This window comes from Crocodylus siamensis, chromosome 1, assembly GCF_052110815.1.
Source record: "Crocodylus siamensis isolate JL-2025a chromosome 1, ASM5211081v1, whole genome shotgun sequence".
Classification (NCBI taxonomy): Eukaryota; Metazoa; Chordata; order Crocodylia; family Crocodylidae; genus Crocodylus; species Crocodylus siamensis.
This window is the reverse complement of record NC_143395.1, coordinates 81276214-81298182: the sequence shown is the minus strand read 5'-3', so window position 1 is coordinate 81298182 and position 21969 is coordinate 81276214. Positions and strand designations below refer to the sequence as shown.

General features: G+C 43.6%; 1 protein-coding gene across 3 annotated transcripts in view; it reads left to right on the top strand.

Annotated features, from left to right (window-relative positions):
• Positions 1-21969, top strand: part of ASCC3 (activating signal cointegrator 1 complex subunit 3) — a 560200-nt gene that overhangs the window by 83064 nt on the left and 455167 nt on the right. For all 3 annotated transcript variants that reach the window (XM_090037230.1, XM_090037224.1, XM_090037218.1), the window contains one exon: positions 11893-12013. In XM_090037230.1, the coding sequence (XP_089893356.1) occupies positions 11893-12013 (121 nt within the window). The remainder of the gene's footprint in view (positions 1-11892; positions 12014-21969) is intronic.

Genomic DNA, 21969 nt, shown 5'->3' with positions numbered 1-21969 from the left:
TTATGTTTTACTGGACCATTCAACTTGGTAAACTGGATTTTAAGCCTGTGTTGCCTGACTTTAATTTGAAGCAAACCTTTATTAGTGCCTCAAACTATCTGTTTGATTAGCAGAAATGATACTCTAAATTCAGAACAGGACTTTTGGGAAACTAGAATTCATCTCGCATATGCAAGAGTCATTGATCAGTTATCACCATCCTTCTAGTGCTAGGCCCATGCACATAACAGGAAATCTCAAGAATGAAATAAGAAGAAGCAAATATGAATCACATCATACCTTTTATGGTTACTGAACAATCATTGTGATCATCTGGAATCTTTGTTATTGGAAACAGTCAGCCCTGCATTTTGAAGAGTACATCTGTTAACCCACTCTGAAAAGTGCACTAATTTGGCCGGTGCTGTAGAAGTTGCAATTTGACACAGCCATCTGTGCCAATAATTTCCTGCTGTCTTCAAACAAATTAGTCAAACTTTGCAAAATGCTTTCTCCAGTTGAACTTTATCCAATTACAGCAATTTAGGTCATGTACAGATACTCCATTTGTGCCAGAGGAAAAGCCTTTCTTTCTCCAGGCACAAAAAGAGAGCTGTACAGACATTCAAGAGATTTCTTGTGGAAGAGAACTGGCTTTTTTGCAAGTTAGGTCGGTTATGTGTGAGGAAGATATTTCTTCTCCCCATGTAACTTGAATGCTGGTATGCCTCTTGGGAGAGGGAGGGAGAGAGGGCACTGTCTCAGTGACAGCCTATGCAGGGGTAAGCTGTCAAAGAGCCCCATTGGGACCCTGCCGCCAGTTCTGCCAGTCAGCTTATTGGCAGAGGGAGATGGGGAGGAGCATGCGTTCTTTTGAGGCAGGAAGAACAGTTATGGAAGAACGTTCATGGACCACTGGAGGAGCATTGTCTTGTGCCCCCCTGCATGGCTCCCAGTGGAAGTGAGGGTGGGAGATAACTGTGCTGTGTGGCAAGGCTGCTCAGTTTGGGCATTCGTGTAGACACAGGCGATTCCTGGGGGCCAGGAACCAGTGCCAGGCAAACTATCCCCATCCCAGTTCAAGGCCCTGCAGGCTTGAAATGCAATATGTGCTGCCCTGCTAAGGTGCACATGCAGTGATTTTAAAAGCCAGTGAGCTGGGACTCAGGGTGGGGGTCCCACTTCTCTGTGCCTCTGCCCTTAAATCACCCCACTTGCAACCTGGGGGCACTGATACAAGGGGCACTGATTTCCACCCCCCCACGCTTTACTGGAAGAAGCAGCGTGTTAGTCTGAGCAGCTCTGCAGCATCTGTATAGATCAGGTGGTTCAGTGGGGGCTTTTTGGCGTTTTTAGCTAAAGCTGATTCAGTTAGATAAAAGTGTCAAAAAAGCCCCACTAAAGCATCTGATCTATACAGACATTGGGTGAGCTGGGTCCAGCTAGCATGATGCCTCTTCTGGACATGCTGTAGGCTCAGCATGAGGCCACATGGAGTTTAAAGCACCTCTTTTTTATTTTTTGGGTCTTTTTTTACCCCTGGAAACTTATGAGTTTTGTCATTCAGAATGGACTTCTGTTCTCTGCTTTAAAACTGTAATGGGGATTCCAGGCATGTGTATATGTAAGTCCTCCTGATAAGATTTTCTGGGATATTCATTGTCCAGTGACTAGATGCTTCTGCTTTGTGACTAGAGAAATTGCAAACCACTCAATCCTTTTCCTTCACTGTGACCTTCTTTACAATCTCAGCACAGTGCTTTTTTTTTTTTTTTTTAAAAGAACTGGGAGCTGGGGCCGGGTAGGGCAGCCGTTGTGAGGAGGGTAGGCATCGCTGGGAGTGCGGGCAGGGGTCAGTGGCACTCAGGGAGGCTGGGGGAGCAGGCAGGGGATGGGGCATGGTGGGAGTCCCTTCCTTCCTCTTCCAGCTCCCCTCTTGCCCCCTACTTACCAATAAAGAGCCTGGGTTCACCTCCCTGCGGTGGTGAGTGGGACTGCCTAAATCTCCAAAACTCTTTGAGTCTTTTCCAAATTGATTCCAAGAGCTTTGAATCAATTTGGACCTTTGTATTGGTCTCCTGATTTGATTCGGATTTGGAAATTTGGCCACCGAATTGGGCCGAATCTCCTCTGAATCTAATCAGCACCCAAAGCTTCAAACAGCCCTAATAGCAGCAAGTGCATCTCTTTATTGCCTATTTCACAAATAGATGGTCATTTTGGAAATACATTTTACAGCTAAAATGTCATTTCTAATCTCTAAAGCAATGATTCCAGGATCAAGGCACCCCTTACTGGACTCGAAACACCCCGTTCTCTCTGAGTAGGGAAGAATAATACAGCTATTTTTTTGTTGCAAAAAACTTAGATTACAATCAGTTAGATTCTTTTTTTAACACTAAGGAATCTTATTTAGCATAATTAAATTTCTCTTGTGAATCATGTTTGCACACCTAACAATGCTAACATTGCATGATATCCAGGGACATCCCAGAAAGGATCTCAAGGCACTCCAAGATGCTGTGGCACTCTGGTTGAGAATCACTGCTCTAAATTCATAGTTTCATAGTTTGTAGGGTCAGAAGGGACCTGAGCAGATCATCTAGTCTGACCCCCTGCCATGGCAGGAAAGACTACTGGGGTCAAATGACCCCAGCAAGATGTTCATCTAACCTCCTCTTAAACACCCGCAGGGTAGGAGCCTGCACCACTTCTCTTGGAAGCTGGTTCCAGACCCTAGCCGCCCTGACTGTGAAGTAGCGCCTCCTGATATCTAACCTAAATCTACCCTCTGCCAGCTTGTGACCATTATTCCTGGTCACTCCTGGCGGTGCTCAGGGAAACAGTGACTTCCCCAATGCCTGCTGATCCCCCCTGACTAGTTTATAACAGGCCACAAGATCCCCCCTCAGCCTTCTCTTTTGGAGGCTGAACAGATTCAGGTCCCACAGCCTGTCCTCATAGGGCCTGCCCCACTGTCCCCTGATCATACAAGTGGCCCTCCTCTGGACCCTCTCCATGCTGTCCACATCCCTCCTGAAGTGCGGCGCCCAGAATTGGACGCAGTACTCCAGCTGCGGCCTGACCAGTGCCGCATAGAGGGGGAGGATCACCTCCTTGGACCTGCTCGAGATGCATCTGTGGATGCATGCCAAGGTGCGGTTGGCCTTCCTGACTGCCTCTCCACACTGCTGGCCCATGTTCATCTTGGAGTCAATGATGACCCCCAGATCCCTTTCCGCCTCTGTGCTGATAAGAGGGGAGTTCCCCTACCTGTAGGTATGGTGCCGGTTGTTCCTCCTGAGGTGCATCACCTTGCACTTGTCTGTGTTGAAACCCATCCTTTCTAGTCATGGCCCAACTTACCTAGTAGATTTTTTTTTTTTTTTTTTTCTGAGCTATAGCCATGACTTACATTCTTCAGGAATAGTGGACTCTGCTAGCCACAACAGTGAAGTTTCTGTTGTCCCTAATCCACCTTTCCTTGAAGACGTGGACACAGGTGACAGTTAAAAGTGAAGTGGCCTGGTATTCCTGCCAGTACTTAGAGAAACCTTTCAGGCACCGCACTTAAGTGACTTACCTTTTCAGTACCCTAATCAAGAGATTTCAGTTAGGGAAGGAACGTTTTGTGCAGGGGGTTGAGTTTAGCTTCTTTTTTTTTTAATATAGTTTTGTGCATGATTCTTTTCCTAGGATACCTCTAGCTTATATTAACCAAAAATGCTGTTTTGCCATTGCAGTACCAGGATTTGTTGGCACCTTTGTTTCCCTGGCTTTTTTTAACCTGTGAGACAATGTAGGGGAGGAGTTTCCATAATGTTCTGTTTTTGTAGTGTGAAACTATGGTCATTTTTAGAAATTTTTGAAAAGTGCCTGGTGCTGCGACGCGTGCAGTTGTATAAGCAGTGAAGTGTGCATAAGAATGCAGAAAATGTCAGCAGTCTGCTTTTGAACTAAAACACATCAAAGGTGTTTTAGTTCAAAAGCGCACCGTCACCATTTTCTTCATGCTGACATGCATTTTGCCATTTATACAACTTCAAGCGATGCAGCGCAGTGCATGTCAGCTTGTGTGGGGCACAGACTCAATTAATCGAGTCTGCTTCAACATGCCAGATCTCTGGCGCGTTGCAGTGCGAAAAAGTATGTATAAAAGCCCTGTAACCTGATGAGCACCTTGTAGTCTAATGTTCTCAGATAAGGGACAGTTTTCTCAGTAGCTGCTCCATGGTTGTGGAGCTTACTGCTTTAAGAGTAACTATGATCATCACTGTCTTCAGAATAAAATGGTAATTTGCTACTGCAACTAAATTTTCCCACAACAATAATAATAAAATAAATCATTTGGAAGACAAACTTATTTTGTTTACTCTGCTATATAGAAATTGGAAATAAGTCAGAGACATTTTAAAATGCTGTCCCCTTTTCAGTGTAAATGGATTTAATAAAGACTTGTAAATTGTGTTAGTACTGAGAATAAAAGCTATATTATCATTTCTCACCAAAGTACATCATGAATAACTTACTGTTCAGGGCGACCAAAGCTTTCCTTGAGCCTTTGTTGGGAGAGGTGACTTATAAATTGAAAAAATAAATATTTTTTTTGCCTCTTATAAGTTTTGGATTTGAAAATTGGCACAGGAGAAACAAAAAACAATAGAGAATGGGGGCTGGTAGGATCATGAGCGATCACAAGTTTAAATATTCAATTATAAAAAAAACAAACAAAAAAGTCATCTTTATAGTTGCAACTAACTTTCCCAACACAAAGCTTCTTGGCTTGAAAATGGCAAGACTTCACTGAGTGTGTGCACTCCATCTTTGTAGGCAGCAATGACTGTGACGAGAAACGCATATAATTTACTTTGTTTTTGCTTGCAAAAGTGACAGGTGCTAGAACTATTGATAGGTGGGAAGAGGGAATTTACTGTTGAAACTTTCTGGCTTATTCCAATCAAAGTGTTAGGTTAGAATGCACATGCTTCTCTCTTCTACTTTCTCTTGACTGATGTGAAAGAATAAAGGTGTCATTCAGTGCAAACTGAATAATTCCAGAAGTATATTTTCTATTTTCTCTCCATTTAGTTCCTTCACATTCAGATGCTTTCTACCCTGCAGCCTTGTTGACCTGGGCTGTGCAGTTTGTAGCTGAGTTGAGGGCATTCAACCGTTTTTTTTTTTTTTTTGGGGGGACCTATAACTGAGGAAAATATGTGTGGGATAATACAGTCAGTATCATTCATGTGCTATTAGAAAAGTTAAGAATAGCAGTATCAGACTTTTAACACAAACATGTAATTTTTTCTCTTGAAGTGTATGATTATTATTGTGTGCAATTTTGGGCTTCACATTTTTAAAAAGATTTGGAGAAGTTTAGAGAAAGTCTAGAGACAGGCACAAAGATAATAAAAGATTTGGGAAGCAAGTATTGTATTTATTTGAATCAAAGATGGTCGCTCCCCCAATAATTAGATTCTATACATGGAAAATTAATAAATTAGTTACAGTTTTTATTGTATAGAGTCTAATAATTGGAAGGACCTCTCTTGTTAATCTCCCACCACCACTGCAGGAGAGCAAGCAGTGTCTGGACAGGTGGTGTTGGGAGGTCAAGCAGCTTTTCCCTTGCTTATGCCTCTGCCTCTGCTCCTCCCCCCCATTACCCTTGCTCTGTGCCGGTGGGCTCTGTCCCTGCTGTAGCCTGGGGCGTGGAGCATGGCCTCAGCTCAGCACCCTGTAGCAGCCATGTGGGTTGTACACCATTGCTGTGGGAGTGTGCTCTGTGCCCTCGGCCAGTGTTTTCAACCTTTTTTCATGTATAGACCCCTAAAAAATTTGGTTGGGGGTATGGGCCCCTTTGAATTGTAAATGTGGGAATTTACCTACTTTTGATTAGTCTTTTGCAGAACCCTTAGACATAATCTGCAGATCCCCAAGGTTGAAAACCACTTCCCTAGGCAGTGTGGACAGAGCCTGCCAGTGCAGAGCAAGGGGAAGGGAAAGAGAAGCATGTGTGGGAGCAGAGGCTTTGTGGGGAGGCAGGGTGGAGGAAGCTGGGGGAAGAGGCTGCAGAGGGAAGATGGTGGGGTACAGAGGTGGTGGGGGAGTGAGCAGGCAGCAGCTGCCTCTGCAGCCCTGACCCTGGGTAGAGGCTGGAGCTTGAACCACAGCTGTTGCCTGTCCCTCCACTGCCCCCATACTCAGTTCTAAGATTAGGGGGCTTTTCCCTCAGGTTAAATGGGGGGACATACCTGGTCTTAGAATTGAGTTAATATGGTAATATGTCTTAGAATTGAGTTAATATGGAGAGGCTGAAGGAGCTAGGCGTGTTAAGTTTAAGGAAAAGGTGCTTATGAGAGGGCATGAAAACAGTCTTCAGATACGTGGACGGATGCCATAAAGAAGAAAGAGAACACCTTTTCTCTTTTGCTGCAGAGAGCAGGACACAGACCAATGCCTTGAAGTTGCAGAACAGTAGGTTTAGATTGGATAGCAGGAAAAAATTCTTCAGGCAGTGAAATAGGCTGCTAGGGAAATTGTAGACTCTATCACTAGGAGTGTTCAAGAAGAAGCTGGACAGCCACTGGTCAGAGATGATCTAGTCCAGGGGTCACCAAGCAGTGGATCTTGATCCACCAGTAGATCTCGGAGCCTCTTGTGGTAGATCTCAGAGTCTCTTGGAGTCGATCTGAGGCTGGGGTGGGGAGCTGAGTGCCTGTGTGCATGCATGTGTGTGCCCCAGCCCAGGAGGTCAGTCCTTGGTGGAGGGAAGGGGCAGGGGCTAGATCAAGGCCCCCACAGTGAGGGACAGTGCCGCAGAGGCAAGAGCATGGGTAAGTTGGGTGGGGCTCTGGCTGGATGGTACTTACCTGCTGGGGAGGTGTGTCCCCAAATAATTTTTTCCCCTCTCCCTCGATCTGCCCTCTGCTTCCCTCCCCACAGACTCACCTGCTTGGTGGGGGTGGGGGGAGGGGCGGTGGCAGCAGTGTATGGTAGATCTTGTGTTGATTTTAAATGCCAAAGGTTGGAGACCACTGATCTAGTAGTAGTTATGCCTATGTTCTAGTATGGGTATTTCCCATTTTTTGTCTTTGCTGGTTGACACATGGGCTGAGCTGGAATTCCGCCTCCCTCCCCACTTTCTGTCATGTTTCAGAGATTAGTTTCTCTTTTTTGTTTTAAGCCTTCCTCAGAGGATTTAGATGTTGGCTGCAGTCAAGGCTGGGTATTTTAACCAGGTTTTGCCAATTCTCCTGCTGCAATATGAAGCTGCATGTTTTTGGCAAGAGGGTTCTTGGCCCCTCTGCTGAGGTTCAGACTGATTTGCCATATTTGGGGTCAGGAGGGAATTTCACCCTATGGTTAGATGGGTAAGGACTGGGTGGGGCTGGTTGCCTTTCTCTGTAATGGGGCATGGCCCTCTGCCTGGCATCTCCTGAGCATATACTAACAACCTTAAGCAGGACACTAGCTGTAGTAGTCCCCATGCTTTACCCGTGGTAAGTTAGGGTGTTATATCTTGTGTCAGGTTTTGATGCTAATTTTATGAAGGTTAGATTATGAATTTGTATAGGATGCCAGGGATGATCCTGCCTTAAGCAGGGGATTGGACTAGATGACTTCTGGAGGTCCCTTCCATCCTGCTTTCTCTATGATTCTGTGTTTATTTACTGTCTTTGGAAAATATTTGTTCTGTTACTTGCATAGTAATGCTGTAAAAGTATATTCTGTAGTGAATGAAATATTAACACTTATTTCAAAAGAATACTAGGAGTAGGTGTGTTGAAGTTAGATACGTGCAGCTAAATTAATGCTTTTATTCTTTAATATCATCTTTAAGCATTGAGAAATGTGTTTTGGAGAATAATTTAGTGGTTCTAAAAAAGTGTTCAGAGCTTCACCTATGACAGGAATTTTCTTTGCCTCTGGCAACAGAACTAAAGATACTGGTCATAAACTTAGCCTTGTAGCCTAGAGAAATAACGTAGCAAAGGTGGTGGCTGAAGTCTTATTTTCCCGTGTCCCTCCACTCCCCCCTTCCCACTTCTGCAGAACCAAAGATGACAAGACTTTACCCTGTCTGAGGTTGACAGATTTCTCCATAAATAACTAATTATATTTTAAACTTTTCTTTAGCTTTCATGGTCTTTTGAAAGGATTGTTTTCCTCCTGAAGTTTGTTGTATAGGTGAAAACACTCAACTGATAACATTTTTGTTCACACCTCTCCAAACTCCTTCAGAGGCAGTGTGCTCTATGTTGTCCCAGAGGAATGCAACAGCTGTTGTGGTCCATGGATTGAAATGAGATCTTTATTGTAGTTGATGTTTAATTACTTTGAAATTAGGATTAAAGTCTCAACTAGCATTAGAAGCAGACTGGGAACCAGGGGAGGAATTTAAGCAAAGATCTTGAAATGCTCATAGCACATAAACTGTAAGAAAGTTAGGGAGTCAGTTTGAGTTAGTTATAGCCTGAGCATAGTGTTCACAATTAAACTTCAAAACCACTAAATTATAGTAGTACAAACCAGCCTGAGCAGGACTAAGGGGGTTGTTACATGTTACACTTAGCACATGTTAACTGCATTTGAGATGATAGCATTCAAGCACGTGCTAAGTGTTCTTTTTGTTTTATGTCTTTTTGAGTGAGGAGTGTCTCCCAATCATATTGGGTAATGTGTGTTGCGTTAATGTGGGAGTGTTCCATGGAGATGATATAATCAATTGTAGTCCCAGGGCCAGGACACACAATACACTGATTGGGGATTCTGGCCCCGGACCACATGGAAGTCTCCCACCAGCTCTGGTGGGTCCCTGGGCTAAGACAGTAACTCGGGTGCTTCTTTTGGTTTCAGTCCTGAAATCACACTGGACCTGCTTTAAGACTCTGGTGCAGTACTACAGTGTGTATTTAGATTGTAGAAGCATTAATATACAACTGTTCAGGAAACTTTTCCACATTAACACTTACTATGATCTACATATGATATGTTGTCCTGTCCTGTATAACAAGGCCCTAATGTAGGTATCAGAGTGGCCAGATTTTCAGGCTTAATGAGGAGTCAAACAGAACTCTAGGTCTTTGCATAACATTGAATTGGGACTGTATTCCTTCCTCCAAGTATTTAGTAGGTATTTGGACAGTTGATTGTGCAAATTTTTGACCAGCCTGTTGTTCTATTTTTCTCTTTTTCTGTTTTTTAATTCCTTGGACTCCAGCCTTTTTAGTCTTGGAAGGTTCCATGCGGTCCTTTTGTCCTCCACAGTTACTAGGGAGTTTAACAGGAAGCAAGCATGTCATAAATGGAAAGAAGCAAGCCGTGCTCAACCTATTTGCGATTTCAAAATAGGATGTCATTTACAGTAGATGTCCAAAGTGTGATTCGTAGGGCCATATGAAGCTTTGGTCCCTGATTTGATTTGGTGGAGATTTAGCCTGATTTGGTGGCCAAATCCACATTGAATCAGGAGACCCTTTAATCTCTCCAAATCAAATTGGAACCCTCTAGATCTATTCGGTGATTCAGACATAGACACAGCTTTACATGTTTTTTCTACATGCCTCAAGGTACCAGGCAGCTCATGAATACTTTGATGGTGGGGCAGATGGAGCGTCCCACAGGAGCATAAGGGGCTCCCCAGCGCACTAGGCAGCAGACCCAGAAGTGGACCAGAAGCACTTCTGGGTCCACCAGGGAGTGTGCTGCCCCCTCCCCCCCCTCCGGCTTGGCAACTAGTGCCTCCTGGGTCTGGGGGGGCACTCAGGGTCCCCCCCATGGCCGATTGCTGAGCCAGGGGGGAGGATGCGGGGAGCCCCGATGTGTTTTCGGTGACAGACCTGGAAGTGGACCAGAAGCACTTCCGGGTCTGCCAGGGAGAGGGCTGTCCCTCTACCCCGTGGCTTGCCAGCTAGTGCCTCCTGGGTCTGGGGGGGCACCCGGGGTCCCCCCATGGCCAATTGCTGAGCTGTGGGGACGGGGACACGGGGGGGGGCCCGACGTGTGCTCGGTGACAGACATTCATGAGCTGCACCTGGTACCTTGAGGTATGTAGAAAAAACAGTTAAAGCTGTGGCCGAATGGCTGATTCTCTGAATCAGCATCAACTCTTCAGATTCAGATTCAGCTGAATTGAACTGGGGACAGTGATTCAAATCAATGAATTGAATCACTGTTCCTGATTCAGGCCGAATCCAGATCAAATACGGACTATTTTGTACACCCCTAATGATTTGTGTCTGCTGCTTGGCATGCCCTCAGGAGGGTTTAAACCCTCCTTATGGGTTTTGTTGGGCTCCTAGAGCTTGGATGCCTAGTGGCCTTGTGCTTCTTTGGTGAGCGACCTTCTGGAGTTTTGAGTTCTTAGCTCAGACTGGGGGGCTGGGGAGGTGAATTTAACTGATTCTCCCAAGTAATATCTACGTTGACACCAAAGTGAAATTTCATTGAAGTAGACTATACTGTTAATGTGTTTTTTCCTCTCTTTTCATAGTGCTTGGATCAACAATAAAAGAGATAAAAATTGACATTTATATGATTATTATTGGGTATTTCAGTTAATTTGAGGTGAATGGAAAAGTTCGCACTTCTGAGAGCTATTACCTCCAGGCTGTCTGCAGACGTACAGACGTTATTGTGTTAATTTGATATTTTCACTGTTTTCCTTGGAGTTATTATTTTTTTTTCTTCTTTCTTTTTTAAAATGACATCCTAAATTATGACGTATGGTTAGCACTTAAAAAATACTCCCTAGCATAACTTGGCATGGTTCAAACCTTGTTTGCAAGTACATGAAGGTGAAGCATAAAGCTATTCTCAGTATTTCCCAGAAGACAATAGATAGTTATAGGCTTAAGCAAAAAATATCCATCAAAGAACTTGAATGGTTAATCTAGGAAGAGCGAAGTAGGAGTGAAATATCCTAGAAATAAGTGATTTCAAAATGTATCTCCTTGTTCCTATAACCATTTGTAGATAGATAACAATTGTTCATATTAACTAGATCATAATTTATAATATTATAAATCTTTATTCTTAATTGATATCTTGAGTCTCAGTTTGAATGAGGGAGGGAACTACCGGACTCAGTCATACCGAAAGATGAGGGAATTTTAGTGACTGTTGTTCTGCCATAAAAAAATAAGGTGATTTAACATTTTGAAGAATTGGGCAAACAATTTAAATAAACACAAATTGGCTTACATGAAAAATATTTCCTTCAACATTGAGGATGAAACTGTACTTCTGGATAGAGAGGAGGCTAAAAGACCATACATTTGGTCAAGCAATTAAAAAAGATTAAATTGACAGATATCAAAATAGAGTGTTCATACGACATATCAGTGTTTGTGCCAAGTAGGCTTATCAAGGACTTGGCGTTTTCTTCTTAGGAAATTGACTACATGCTCCATATAAAAAAGATGAGCCCCCTGATTGTGATTAGAATCATCTTGCTTTTGCACTATCTTGAAATGAATGAACACTTTGTCTGATAACCTAAGAGAGAGGATTTGTTATTTTGTACTCCAGCTGCTCTAAAAAAATAAAAGGAAAAAAAGCCCTCCACCCTTGCAGATCCATGCAAGTAAAACTATTACCTTATGACTTAGTAGTTCCCAATGGAAGAGGCCTAATAGGTATAATAATTCTATTTCTGCCTTGTTTTTAACATTGTCAAATGAAAACAGTTTTATACAGACACTCTGCAAATAGTAGATGTGGTACATTTTGGACCAAATTACCTGGAACTGAATGAGCACATTCATCTAACTCTACTGCAAATACGATACTACCAAAAACAAAATTTATTGTAGTTGTTCTTAGTTTTGTGCTAATTTTGCAAGAGAATGCTGTATGGTAATGATTCTCTTTTTTTCTTTTCTTTATTTTTTTTTTCCTTTTTTCCTCTAGTTATTTGAACTGCTGGGCCCTGAGGGTTTTGAACTCATAGAGAAGCTTTTACAGAACAGGTCAATGATTGTGGAAAGATCTTTGTCCTGTCCAAATGATTACAAGTTACAGACTCTACAAGGTAAGAAACTATTTATTTTCCTTCCCCCGCTCCTGTAATCTGGTGAGAGTATAAGGTGTTGAACCAGATGCCTGATCAAGCTTTTTTTCCAAAGAAAATGTATTTATTCCATGAAAAAGTTTTCATTATAAGCATGTTCTCCTGCCCCTGCCCTCACCTGTATGTGCAGAAAAAAAGCATGCTGCCAAGTCTGAATCTTAAAAAAACAAAAACAAACAAAAAAAACCCAACTACCCCCTCCCCAAAAAGATAACCCAACAAGTCAAATAAAGGATATATCTTTCTATCTAGAGATCTAGAGATCTCAAGAACTCGAGATTCTTTATTTGACTTGTTGGGTTTTCTTTTTGGGGCAGGGGGAGTTGAGGTTTTTTTGCTTTTTTTTTTAAAAAGATTTTTAAGCGCGCGTGCGCGCTCTCTCTCTCTCGATATAGATATATATCTATCTATATAGCTCACCAAGGGAAAGATTGTGAAATTTGGCTCTGCAAGCAGCCCATGAAAATCCCTTTATCTTGCTGCAATTTAGGTAGGCCCCTACTTTTAGCCTCCAAGTGTCACAGCAGGATAAAAGTGGTGCTCAGTCTTTTGGCCCCGCAGACCAGATGAATGGGACAGAGCTGGTCCATGGGCCATATCAGACCCTGCATGCCAGGTTCAGGCCCTGTGCTTCCCCTGAGTGCCAGAATCAGGCTCCAGGGCCCTCCACCCAAGCCTGCACACTGGGGTGGGGACCTTCAGGACCTGTGCTACTGCTGCTGGGCCCCACACTACTGGGATTTGGCCCTGTGCTGCTCTGTATTCCTGTTCTAGCATACAAGGCCATGGGATTCCCCACATACCTGTGGGGAGCCTTCATGGCTCTATGACTGGGTGCTAGCAGCCAGGTCTGACCCTTGAAAACAAGGCTTTTTCTAAGATTGTGTAGCCATTTTTATCTGCTTAAGCAGTGAAGATGTTTCTAATCATTATTACAAAGCTTACATACTCCATCTCCGGTCCCCGGCTATGGACAGACATTCAAAAAGCCTAAGCCTGAACTGATTCAATCTTTGCAGTTTAGTCTGAGCTGTGTAGATTGTGCTACTTTAAGTTGTCAGTTGCTCAAATCAAGAGAAAGACCTTAAAAATGGGGATAAGGCAAAATGCAGTGTTTATTGATTACTTGAAGTAGATATATAAGCTTGGACACACCAGTCATACAAACAGACATACAGACAAAACCACTCCAGTAAGATGTTATAGTTACCAGCAGAAGTTACTTAGTGTTAACACTGGATGGCCAGTCCAGGCTCATTAAGGGTGATGAGCCAGAGTAAACAGATGCACCTCTGCTCCAGGAGGTTGCAGAGAGTGGATTCCCCACCTTGGCTTGTCTGCATAGGGATTTGAAGTCTTTGTTCAGCATTGGGGTTTTTCCATGCTCAGTTTTTAATTAGAAGTTTTTTCTTCTGGTTATCTCAACTTGAGGTCATTCCAGTAAAGTTGGTATCTCCATTGGTATCTCTGCCTTCAGGCATTGTGTCCTTGAAGCATTGTGTAGTTCAAATGGCAGGATATACAAAATTCCTCCTATTCACTATCTTCTTTGCACTTGATCACAGACAAGTTCTTCAGCCATCCATTAATTAGCTTAAATAGTTTACTGTCTCGTAACTTATACACTGGCATTTTGTTGCTTACACAATCAGTTAACCTTCTTCTGTTTTCATGCAAATAGTTACCATTCTTTCAGCATTCACCCTCTCGCAGAGATGCTCAGGTACACAGGGCGTATAAAATTAATTTACTTATGTAAAGCAGGAAGCAAGCACAAAATGGAGTTTTAGTTGTTCATAAAAGTATTATCATTTAAGTCTAATAACTAATATGCAAAAATTCATACTACAATTGAACAGATTTGCAAGTAAACAAACATTCACTTTTAATTCTGGAAATGTAAACACATGCCTACAGTGGCTCCAGCTAGAAGTGAGGGGGGCACTAGAGCAGCCCTCCCTTCCCTTCCCTTCCTCAGCAGCTGCAAGGCACCAGCCAGGCAGTGCCTCAGCTGAAAGTGTGTGGAGGAGGATTAAACTCCTCAGTCTCACCTCTTAGGCATGGGGACCCCAGCCAGTGTCTGTCTGGCTTTCCCCACTGCTCACATGGTGTGTGTGTGTGGGGGGACCTGGTCAGAGCTGGCTGGCCTGGCCCTGTTACCTGCCCAGGCCTGGGACTGGGATTGTAGGGGCCGGGCCTTGGCTTGGGCTGGGGGACACGGGCAGTGGTTGGCAAAGTAGCAGGCTGCAATGGCTGACTCAGAGGCACCAGCAGGCCCAGAGCCTAGCAACCACTCACTGCGGGAGCTCGTAATCTCCGCCACGCCCCTGTGCTGTGCAGTACCTGCTGGCTGCAGCCGTACAACAAGCTGTGAGCTGACCAGAGCTGGTGGGGCTTTTCTGCCTCCCTTGCCTCCAGCTGCTGCTGCTGCCATGTGGCTCTGGGTGGGCAGGTAGAAGCTTTCACCTGGCAGTTTCTGCCCAGTGAATGGAGCTCTGGCTCCTGCTCCAGCTTCAGCTATTTTCCACCTGCTCCCCACCCCCTTGCAGAGCTGTGCATAATGCTGGGTGGGTGGAAGGCAGCTAGAGCTGGAGCCAGAGCTCTTGGCACTGGGCAGAAGCCACTGGGCTAAAGCTTCCATCCATATGAAGTGGCGCTGTGTGGCAGGGCAGAAGCCACAACTGGAGGTGAGTGGAGCAGGACAGTCCTGCCAAGCTCAGCCAGCACACAGCTTCCTTTTGCCTTCAGTGGTTGCTCCCCTTCCCACTCCTGGCCCTGCTGTGCTGCTCTGAGCTTTAGCTCTGCTCTAAGCAGAAGGTGCCAAGCTAAATCTAGCCCCTCCCCACTGCCTGGAGCAACACAGCAGGGGCAGGAGCATAAGTGGGGGAGTAGCTGCTGGAGGCGAGGGAAAGCTGCGTGATTGCTGTGCTTGGAAGGGGTGTTCTGTTCCCCTCACCTTCAGCTGCAGCTTCTGTTCTGTTCTGTTCCCAGTGCCACTCCATGTGGGTGGAAGCTTTAGCTCAGCAGCTTCTTCCTAGTGCCTGGAGCTCTGGCTTCCTTCTGCCCATTCAGTGTGATGAGCACCTCCTGTAGGAAAGAGTCAGGTGGGAAGCAGCTGGAGCCAGAGCTCTGTGTGCTGGGCAGAAGCTACTAGGCTAAAGTCTCCACCCAGAGCTGCATGGTGGCAGCAGCAGCAGCTGGAGGCAAGGAAGGCAGAAGAACTCTGCTGAGCCTAGCTGTGGTGCAGCTACAGCTGGTGGGTGTTGCACAGGACAGGTGTGTGTTGGGATGCAAGCCCCCATGGTGGGTGGCTGCTGGGCTCCAGGCCTGCCAGCGCCTCTGAGCCAGCCCGGGCAGCCCCCTACTCGGCCAGCCGCTGCTTGTGTCCCCCAACCCAAGCCAAGGGCCCGGCCACCACGGCCTAGCCTGGGCCGACCACTGTGCATTCACCCTCAGCAGTACCTGTGAGCTAGCCCGGCTCAGCACTGCAGCCCCAGCCCCGTAGTTGCAGGCAAGGCAGGCAGACGGTGGTGCCATGATGGCCAGCTCTGGTTATGCCTCCGCTCCTGTCGCTGGAGTGCCGGGGGGGGGTGAATACCTGATGGGCTGCTATACCCTGGTCAGGCAGACCTCAGCTGTGGTCCCCCAGTGGGGGGGGAACCCTTTTCCTGCTCCCTTTACCTCAGAGGGGCGAGGCGGGGGGGCATGCCAGCTGGCATCTAGCCATGCCCCCACCCCCAGCTAGAGAGCAGAGGGATGGGGCCAGCCTTGCTTTCTGGAGCAGATATTCCAGCCCAGGGCTGCAGGGCATGCTGGGATACTGGGGGACTCTGGTTTAACTTAAATCAGGAAGGGGTCTGGGTCAGACATTCCATAAACTGATTTAACTCAAATCAGTTAAGTCTGATGATACGTTCAGCCAGGCTTATCTTAAAGCAGTTTCAACCATTTTGAAACTGGTTTATGTGCACTGAACTTATGTTCCATTACAGGTTTAAACCCGTTTCTGATCACTTAAATTGGTGTATATGTAACTTCTGTCCCTAACTGTATAATATCATGTCTAAATAAAAATTGATTATACTGCTGTTTGGGGAATTCATCTTTTTGGAAGTCAGTGTCAGCACTCTGGTCTGAACTTTTCATCAGTGCAAGTCTTCCTTTTAAGTACTTGTGATTTCACAACAGGATGTCTTGCCCCTTGCTGCAGCCCAGATAAGGGAGTCTATCTTAGACTGCATTGCTTCTCAAAAAGAGGAGAAAAACTCAATGATTTTAGCTTTCATGCTTTTGTTTTTGTTTAGTGTTCACTTATTTCTTCTACCTTTACGGTACGTGTTAGATTTTAGTTGTATAAAGTAACATTTCTTCTCATTCAGAGATATTTCATTTAATGTGAATTCATTTTTAGTATGCCACTAACAAAATCTGTCACATTCATTTTTGCATATTTTTAATACTATGCTTTTGAGCCCATAACAAAGTGGTACTGATTGTATGGTTTCTTCAGTGATGAGATAACTTTTCTTTCATTATTGAGTGTAAGTCAATGATATTTGAAAGCTGAACTACTTTTCTGAGATTAAGGATACTCAGTCAAACATTCAATAAAATTATAGGTTTTTTTTCATTTTAAATTTTATCAAAATGGTAGTAGTAAAAAGTTGGGATTCAGTTTTGCATTTACAGAATTAAAATGTAGGGAATTATATTATTTTGGAAGCCAGTATGAGGTAAGGTAAAACCTAACTGACTGATGATTATTTGCTTTTAAAAGTAACATTTTAAGCTAAACAAATGTAATGTGACATGGAAAAGAATCTTTTCACTATAGTACTAAAGGAACATCATTAATCACATGAAATCATTATCCACATCACAAAATGCCTGTAATGGATAGATTTTCCATTCTAGGTGTGCCAAGCACAAGTTGTTTTCTTTTTAAATTTATTGGTTTAATATGGTGTTGTAGAAGAAAAAACATGTTAATTCAAGGTGACATATCTTAACTGTTGACCTTGTCTGGTTTCTGAGTCTATGTTACTTAGAGGCTAGGACACTGAACTGAAACTCCAGAGACCTGAATTTTATTCTGGTCTGCTAGTTGATCTTGTACAAGTCACTTCATGACTGGCTACCAATTTTCTTGGTAGCCAGAAACTTAGAAATATATGACTAGTAATGCTGCTGTTGACAGACTGACCAGGATTTTCAAATTTAGGTTGCTTAAATTAGGCTCTGAAGTTAATATTTTGAAAGAAACAAAATAGTCTGAAAGACAATAGTCTGAAGTCTCTTTCCCCTTCTTCCCACCTTGCACATGTACATCACATCCATCATAGTGTTTCACTCCCTTTCCCTGCACAGGTGGGAAACGCTTTACAAATATTATTGGAATCAATAGAAAATACAAGTGCTTCAGAATTTTTGAAAGTCAGGATTCTTCTATTTACAGTGAGGGCAACATTTTCAAAATGGAGTGCCTTAAGTTAGGATCTAAGTCCATGTCAAAGAAGTTAAATGAGATGTAATCTAGACTAGAAAGTTGCTGATATGGTAGTGGAGAGGCTCTTTTCCCAGCATAGTTAAATCACTTTCCCTGAATGACAGACATTTCTTTTTAACTTGACAGTGAATATTGCAGTTAATACTGTACACACAGGATTTTACCAGAATATCTGTGTTGGCTTATAGCATAATTTCTCTCTCCCAATTCCCCTCTCCCTATTTGAAACCAAAATAGTATAGACCTTGAATGACTTCTAAGAGTACTGAACACACTTCTGTCTGTATTCACGTCAGAAAGAACCACTGAGTATTCCACAGTCTTGGGAAAAAAAAGGATATTTATTTAGGTAAATGAATATAGATTCTAGGAACCTTAACGTCTAAGCCCAGGTACATAAAAGATGTGTTCAGGCACCCAGGATTAAAAACTGTGATTTACGTCTCTCCTAAAACAAATCCTAGATTTCCATTTTGGGAACATCCATAAATCTGGTTTTCTCGGTAAAGGTGATCTATGTAACTTACTAGTTATTTGAATAAGTACTGTTTTTGTTTTTGCATGTATGTGTGAGAATATTTCAAACCTGCTTTCCTCAACAGCTGGCTATGGCTTTCTAATCCAGATGTATATGACGTTTTTGGGTATGTTTTATATTAGAATGTCTGCTATAACTTACTTTCCACAGCAGCAGGGAAAGGATAATCGTGGTGCTTTTCAGACCAGCTGAAACAACAGGTCTCTGCCCTGGGAAGTTCAGTCTTAATTTAATTCAAATGCAGTGAGGGATAGTTCAAGGAAATTGTGAATCTAAACAAAAAACGTGTAATATTAAATGTGGATATTTGAACAGGTTTTTTGAGATGTTTTTCCAGTGATACTTTTCAAAATATAATTTTCAAACATTGCCTCTTACAGATATTTGGGAGTTCAGGGGTGTTGGTATTCATGGAATCAGTGTAGGTGGGCAGTATGTGCTGCAAGACTTCCAGCATGTCAATCAAAATTAGACTGTTGGGTTCAGATGTTGAAGGTGAGCAGTCTTCTACAGAACTAGGATTTCAAATGAACAGAAAAATCCTTGAAGTTCATATTTAATATATTCCAGTAGAGTACATAAAAATTGAATTACATTTATTGAAACTAGAATTCTGTTTGTAATCTATTGAGGATGCAAGTTTTAACATTTCTTCCCAACTGCTTTAAAATATGTCTCCTAATTACTACTTCACGGTATTCCAGGTGAGGCATCAGTGCTAAATAGAGTGAAAGTCACTTCCAGTTACTTGAAAATTCCAGTCACTTCCCTTGATTTGGAAATGACACACCTGTTAATACAATCCAGGATGCTGTTGGCTCTTTTGCAACAAGAGTGTACTCAGCTCATATTCAGCTTATGGTCCACTGTAACCCCCAGGTTCTTCTCTGCACTACTGGAGTCTAGCCAGTCGTCATTTCCCCAATCTGTACTTTTGTATGCAGTTATTCTGTCCCAAGTATAGGACTTTACACTTGTCCTTGTTGAATCTCATTTAGTTAATTTGAGGACCATTTTTCCAGCCTACCCAGGTCATTCTGGATCCTAGCCCTGCCTTACAGAGTGTCTCCAATTCCACCCAAATTGCTAAGTATGTGCTCAATCCCATCATCTAAAGCAATTAAGATGCTGAACAATGCCAGACCCAAGATACACCCCTGGGAAACTCCACCTGATACCTCCTCCCAACTAGACATTGAGTCATTGAGGCCTATTCACTGAATACAATGGTCCAGCCAGTTGTGTATCCACTATACAGTATTTTTTATTTAGTCTGTATTTCCTTAGCTTGTTAATGAGAATGTTGTGGGATACGGTGTCAAAAACCATGTTAAAGTTCAAGTATACCATGTCCACTGCTCTCCCCACATCCACAGACCCTCTCACGTTATCTTAGAAGGAGGTCAGATTGGCCAGGCATGACTTGCTCATGGTGAATTCATGCTGTTGGTCTTCATCATCTTGTCCTTTTCTATGTGCTTCACAGTCGATTTTTTGAGGACCTGCTCTATGATTTTTCTGTGTATAGATGTCAGGCTGACTTGTTTGTATTTCCCCAGATTCTCTTTCTTCACCACCTTAAAGATGGGCATTATAGTTGTCTTTTTCCAGTTATCCAGTACCTTACCTAACCTCTAAGTTCTCAAAAAGGACACTTTTATCTCTGAAATTACCTCATACAATTTCTTAAGTATCTTCATCCGGATGACTTGAAATATCTAGCTTCTCTAAGTAATCCAGTGTCTTCTGTCATTACTCTAGGCTGTTGCTTGTCTGTGCTGCCTACTGCACCCACGTTTTGGTGGCTGTCCCTATTTGAGAAAAATTAAGTAAAGAAGGCATTAAATATTCAGCTGTCTCTGCATTATCTGTGACTAGATTGTCTTCTGCATTCCATAAAGGATCTATGGAATCACTGGTTTTCTTCTTACTTTTGACCTACTTATAGAATCCCTTTTTGTTGCCTTTTATGTCCCTTTCCAGCTCTATCCAAACTTGTGCTTTGGCTTTCCTAATTTTCTCTCTTCATGCCCATGTGATACTCTTACATTCCTCCCTAGTACTATTTCCAGTTTCCACTTTTCATAGTATTCTTTTTTTTGAGTTTCAGTTCATTTAAGAGATCAGTATCTATTCAGGCTGGTCTTCTGTTGCACTTCACATTCTTTCATCTCATTGGTATAACTTGTTCCTCTGCCCTTAAGAGAGCCTCCTTAAAGTACAGTCAGCTCTTCTGAACTCCTTTTCCCCTGAGAGTTGCCTCCTGAGGCATCCTGTCCACCAGGTCCCTCATTTTGTTAAAGTTTGCTTTTTTGAAGTCCAGTGTCCTTATTCTGATGCTCTCCTTCCCTCTTCCCCTTAGGATCTTGAACTCTTTGTCATTTCAGGGCCACTGTCACCCAAGTTACCTTTTACCTTCAAATTGTCCACCAATTCCTTCCTGTTCATGAGCAGTAAGTCGAAAGAACTTCCCATCTTACTGGCCTCTCCATCTGAGTCAAAAAGTTATCTCCAAAACACTCCAGGAACTTGCTGGACTGCCTGTGCACTGCTATGTTTTCCTCCCAGCACACGTTCCAATAATTAACGTTCCTTATGAGAACTAAGTCCTGCCATTTGGAAACTTGAGTCAGTTGTTTTAAAAAAGGCCTTGTCCACCTCCTTCTCTTGATTTGGAGGCTTGAAGCAGGCCCTTACCCTGACGTCCCACCCCCCACTGCTCTCTCCTCTAATCTTTACCCAGAGACTTTTAAAGGGTCTACCTTCCACTTTATACTGCAACTTTGAACACATGTACATCACCTTTATATATTATAGAATCATAGAAAGTTAGGGTTGGAAGGGACCTCAAGTAGTCATCTAGTCCAACCCCTTGGTCAAAGCAAAACCATCCTCAATCAGATCATCCCAACCAAAGATTTGTATACCCAGGTTTTGAAAACCTCCAAGGATGGTGTCGCCACCGGGTTTGGTGGTCGCAGTCTAGGCCGACACAATTGGGCAGGTGGGGGCTAGCGGCGGAGAGTCAGGCAGCTAATACTCGTATGGTTGTGGAAACGATTTTTTTTAATTTTTACTTACGCTACCAGAAAGTTGTGTAGCGCAGGTCGAGCTTGGTTACAAACGACAGCTGCAGAACTAGTCGATAGCTATTTAGGCGGGCGAATCGCTAGTTGGGTCGAACTTGAGCATGCAAGGGTAGGGTACGCTGGGAGATAAGTGGCGGAGAGACGTTCACAAGTGGCCAGCTTGTAAACTAGGTCAAGGCGTGTTTTGGCGGGTCTCTGCTTTGGGCGGAAATGTGCCGACTTAAATATGTTTTTGTCAGCCAATTACAAGGCGAATTGTGTGGAATATTCTAGGTGATCACGCACTGGGCATGTGCGCTGTGCATGGCTGAGCATGCGCAATTTACTGGTTGGGACTTTCCGCCTATTGTCTACTTGTCTCAGCTTTTAGCTCTGTGTCATCGGCACCCACTTCTTTTTTTGTCAGAGACAGATGGGACTGCACCACCTCTCTGGGTAGCCTGTTCCAGTGTTTTACTACCCTTATAGTGAGAAAATTCTTCCTAATATTTAACCTAACCTAAACTTGCTGCAAGTTGAGACCATTGTTCCTTGTTCTGTCATCTGTCACCACTGAGAAAAATCTAGCTCCATCTTCACTTGAAGTCCCTTCAGGTAGTTGAAGGCTGCCGTTAAATCTGCCCTCAAGCTCTTCTTCTCTAGACTAAATAAGCCCAATTCCCTCAGTCTTTCCTCATAAGTCATGTCCCCCAACCCTCTCACCATTTCTGTTGCCCTCCTCTGGACTCTTTGCAATTTGTCCGCATTGTTTCTGTAGTAGGGGGCCTAAAACTGGGGTAACAGC